This window comes from Triticum dicoccoides, chromosome 3A (genome assembly GCF_002162155.2).
Source record: "Triticum dicoccoides isolate Atlit2015 ecotype Zavitan chromosome 3A, WEW_v2.0, whole genome shotgun sequence".
NCBI classification, from domain to species: domain Eukaryota; kingdom Viridiplantae; phylum Streptophyta; class Magnoliopsida; order Poales; family Poaceae; genus Triticum; species Triticum dicoccoides.
The window spans coordinates 667821818-667826519 of NC_041384.1; the positions used below are offsets into that span (position 1 = coordinate 667821818).

General features: G+C 42.8%; 1 protein-coding gene across 1 annotated transcript; it reads right to left on the reverse strand.

Moving 5' to 3' along the window:
- Positions 1-3530: 3530 nt before the first annotated feature.
- LOC119272674 lies at positions 3531-4180 on the reverse strand. Its single transcript, XM_037554113.1, has one exon. It carries the CDS (start codon positions 4091-4093, stop codon positions 3857-3859), a length of 237 nt encoding a protein of 78 aa, XP_037410010.1. The 5' UTR covers positions 4094-4180; the 3' UTR covers positions 3531-3856.
- Between the last annotated feature and the right edge of the window lie 522 nt (positions 4181-4702).

Sequence of the window (4702 nt, forward strand, 5' to 3'; positions counted from 1 at the left end):
ATTGCTATAACATTGTTAAGTGTAAACTGATGCTTTGTTGATACTGCTTGCTTCTCTGAATTTTTGTTATGAAACGTCATGTAGTATAAAACGTTTGTGCATGAGATAGGTATTTGATAGGTAGAAATGTTATAATGCGAGTGGGATATAAAGAGTGAGAAGAAGTAGAGAAAGGTGTACATTTTAAACTAAAAATGTGTCTAAAATAGTAGATTTAATAAAAACAAAATCAAAGTTGAGTAAAAAAAGGTATATCAAAGAAAACAAAATGCTAACTAAAGGTTGACCAAATTGAAACATAATTGAATTATTTTTGTGAAATTTATTGAATTATTATTATGTGTGTGTGGAATGTTGTGTTATACTGATTTGGACAGACCCAATGCATAGAAGCTCCCACACAAGGTGGGGTCTGGGGAGGGATTATAGGAACCTAGTCTTACCCAGGACCTCTTGGCACAAGTGGGGAGGACTTCACCACTGCGCCAGGCCTGCCCTCTTTGTGTTATACTGATTTGGAAGTTAAAAAAAATTAATAAAGAAGCTCTCGACGAATAAAGAGTCAAATTTGACGCTACCGCTGAATTTTAGGACAATGTTTGAGTTATGCCATTTTCCATCCTAAAGCTTGGACAGCGAGCCAAAGATTTTTAGCTATCAAAGGGGGGCCAATTTAAATGGTTGAGTTTTTTTTCCTTTTTTTCAAAAAGGGGATTCCCCGACCTCTGCATCAGGACGATGCATACGGCCATCTTATTAAAAAGAAACATAGGTTCAACAAGGTCTTAGAGTCTCAAAACAAAAATAAAGAAGGGCTCACAAAGAGCCAAAAGGGTCAAAAAACAAACTGGCCATAAAAAGACACAACTGGCTGGCATAAGAGAGACAGGTAAACTAATTGCCTATCTTATTACATGGCCGCCATCCAAACCGGTTGAAGATATCCCGTGTTACCATCTCCCAGCGGATAGATCCAGTAACCAAACGCTCCCTGACCTCCGTCGGAGTGAGTAGCGACCACGTAAGGATCAACGCGGTGGCTCGGAAGATAACCTGCAAAAAATGAATATTTGTTATTCTATTAAAAACCAAATCATTTCTGCAGTTTCAGACTGCCCACAATAAAGCACAAACTCCTACGCGAATATGTCTCGCTCTTACGGGCTCTATCCTGTTAAGTCACGTTCCAAATAACGTGTTAACGGAACTCGGTGGAGTAATATTAAATGTAATATGGACTGTCCGCCATAGGCTTTTGGCTAACGGGCAATTAAGAAAAAGGTGTTTGATGGTTTCATCCCAATCACAGAAACTACACTTAGTAGGTCCTGTCCAATTACGCTTTGCCAAATTGTCCTTGGTTAATATTACTTGTTTATGGACAAACCACATAAACACTTTGATTTTCAAAGGAATTTTGACAGCCCAAACATGTTTGGAACTAGGAATCGAGCTTGAGTTGATAACATCAACATACATTGATTTAACTGTAAACTCTCCAGACCTAGTAAGTTTCCAGCGTAATTTATCGGGTTGTTGAGATAACTGAACCTCCATCAGTCTACTTACTAGATGGAGCCATTCTTCCCAACGATTGCCAACTAGCGTCCTTCTGAACTGAATATTAAGGGGATTGGATTGAAGTACCGTTGCAACGAACGCCTCACGTCGTTGAAGAATACGATACAGAGACGGGTATTGAATGGCAAGGGGGGTCTCTCTGAGCCAAGTATCCTCCCAGAATCGTGTACTAGCATCGTTGCCAATAATAAACTTTGTCCTATTAAACAAGGTTAATTTGACTTACATAATCCCTTTCCAAAAAGGTGAGTCAGTCGGCCTTGCTGTCACCTATGACAAAGTTTTGGAGTGAGGATACTTGCTACGGAGGATTTGCGCCCAAGTAGCATCAGTCTCAGTCGATAACTTCCACAGCCACTTACTGAGAAGACATCTGTTCTTGACCTCAAGATTCTCAATACCAAGACCCCCTTGGTCTTTCGTTCGACAGATGATATCCCATTTGGTGAGTCGGTATTTTCTTTTTAATTCATCGCTTTGACAGAAAAATCATGATCGATAGAAGTCTAGTCTTTTCCTAACTCCAACTGGGACTTCGAAGAACGACAAAAGAAACATAGGCATACTCGTGAGAACCGAGTTAATCAGAATTAATCGGCCTCCGTATGACATGAGCTTGCCCTTCCAGCAACTCAGTTTCTTTTCAAAGCGGTCCTCGATGCACTTCCATTCTCTGTTTGTCAGCTTACGATGGTGGATTGGTATACCTAAGTACGTAAAAGGTAAAGTCCCCAATTCGCATCCAAACAATTGCCTATATGCCTCTTGTTCGTCATTGGCTCTACCAAAGCAGAACAATTCGCTTTCGTGGAAGTTAATCTTTAACCTGGTCAATTGTTCAAATAAGCATAAGACCAACTTCATATTTATCGCTTTGTCCAAGTCATGCTCCATAAAGATGATCGTATCATCGGCGTACTGAAGGATGGACACACCTCCATCAACTAGATGAGGTACCAAGCCACCCACCTGACCAGCCTCCTTAGTACTTTCTATCAAAATTGCCAACATATCAACTATAATGTTGAACAGGATAGGAGACATCGGATCCCCTTGTCTAAGGCCCTTATGTGTCTGGAAATAATGACCTATGTTGTCATTCACTTTAATTCCAACACTCCCTTTTTGCGTGAACGATTCTACCTGGCGTCGTTGGGCTTCATCAAAACCTTTCATACGCAAGGCCTGTTGAAAGAATGGCCATTTGACTTTATCGTACGCTTTCTCGAAATCCACCTTAAAAACAACTCCATCTAACTTTTTCGTGTGAATTTCATGGAGCGTTTCATGAAGGACCACCACCCCTTCTATGATGTTTCTGTCCGGCATGAAAGGAGTTTGGGAATGTTGCACCATAGAATGCGCAATCTGTGTGAGCCTATTAGTCCCAACTTTGGTGAAAGTTTTGAAACTAACATTGACGAGGCAGATCGGCCTGAACTGCTCAATTCTCACAGCTTCCATTTTCTTAGGAAGCAGTGCTATTATTCCAAAATTTAAATGAAATAATTGAAACTGTCCAGAGAATAGATCATGGAACATTGTTAACAAATCCCCCTTAATAATATGCCAACACTTTTTTATAGAACTCCGCCGGAAATCCATTCAGCCCTGGACCCTTATTGTTTTTGATCTGCGCAATAGCTTCAAACACCTCTTTCTCCGAGAACGAGGCAACCAAAGTATCATTTTCATCAGCAGTGAGTTGAGGCACATCCTCGATCCTGGACTCATCCACGCACACACAACTATCCTCCGGAGGTCCAAACAACTGCTTATAGTACTTGGTTATGTATAGTTTGAGGTTATCATGTCCTAAAATAGTTTCTTCATCTTGTTCAAGCTGAAAGATATTACGAGAACAAAAATGGTTGAGTGATGTCACGAGAACAAAAATGATATTGAAGAATTTTTTTCCCCAATCAACCCATAGCAACCGCACGGGCACATTTACTAGTAATATAATAACTTTCATAATGATCAATGAGGCCACGTACGAAAGAACAGACGGCCCTTACACTGAAGAACACAACGGATGGGTGCAGCACATGCACTGCATCTGCACATCCAAATTACACACACAAACAAAAATCACGATACCTAATCAAACGAGGCAGCATTCACGCGCGTGCATGCAGGAGCTCTGGGTGGCCGGCCGATCGATCGATCCTGCGCGCCCACCGCACGAGCCATGCACGCATGCATGCAAGCACGAGGTAACCGGAGGATAAATTATTTAATTAGTACTCGACGGCGGCGGGCGGAGGGTCGTCGATCAGAAGTCGCCGGCGGCGGGTTTGGCCTTCCCCCCCTTGGCGACCTCAGCGCTCTCGGCGGTGTTCATGCTGAAGCTGTTGAGACTGCGGCCACCGGCGCCGTTCATGGAGAAGCTGTTCTCCTGCACGCCCGCGGCGGCTTCCACCGGAGCCGCGGTGTGGCTCAGCAGCAGGAGCCCCAGCAGGGCCAGGCCGAGCAGGGTCATGCGCAGCTCGTTGTTCCTTGCGCCCGCCATTGATGCCTGTGGAAGATTGAGAGATTGCGCGGACGGAGGTTGGTTATCTGCTTATTGCGGTGGATTATTAGCGAGCTCTTGTGGTGGGTGGAGGAAGGATGCGGTGTTCTTGAGGATTTATAGTGGGAGGAGAGGGCGAGAGGGGCGGTGGGGAGTGGGTTCAGGAGAATGTCTCGTGTTCTTGCGGTTCTGCTTAAGTGTAGGCGAATGGCGTGGATCCTATATTCCTAATGTTGAAGCCATTGGAACGCCTATTAGCATGGGACCTTCGGTTGGTATGCGTCATGCATGCGATGTGTTTTAAACTTTGCTCGGTCCCGTAATCCATATCTGCGAGAAACGAAAGGAGAAATGGTTTTTAAATTGGGTGTGTCTAGGGCACATCTAGATGTGCCCTAGTTATTGCACATCTAAGTGAGTGAATCAAGTATAAAGAGAAAAAGATCAAAGGGAAAGAAAATATTTACACGAATCTTAATGTAAGATCAATGACATATGATTTACATGTGCAATACTTATGACACATCTAGATGTGCTTTAGCAAAACTGTTTTAAATTATAGCGCATTTTTACCCTAAAAAATACAGGACATTTAATTATTATTTAACT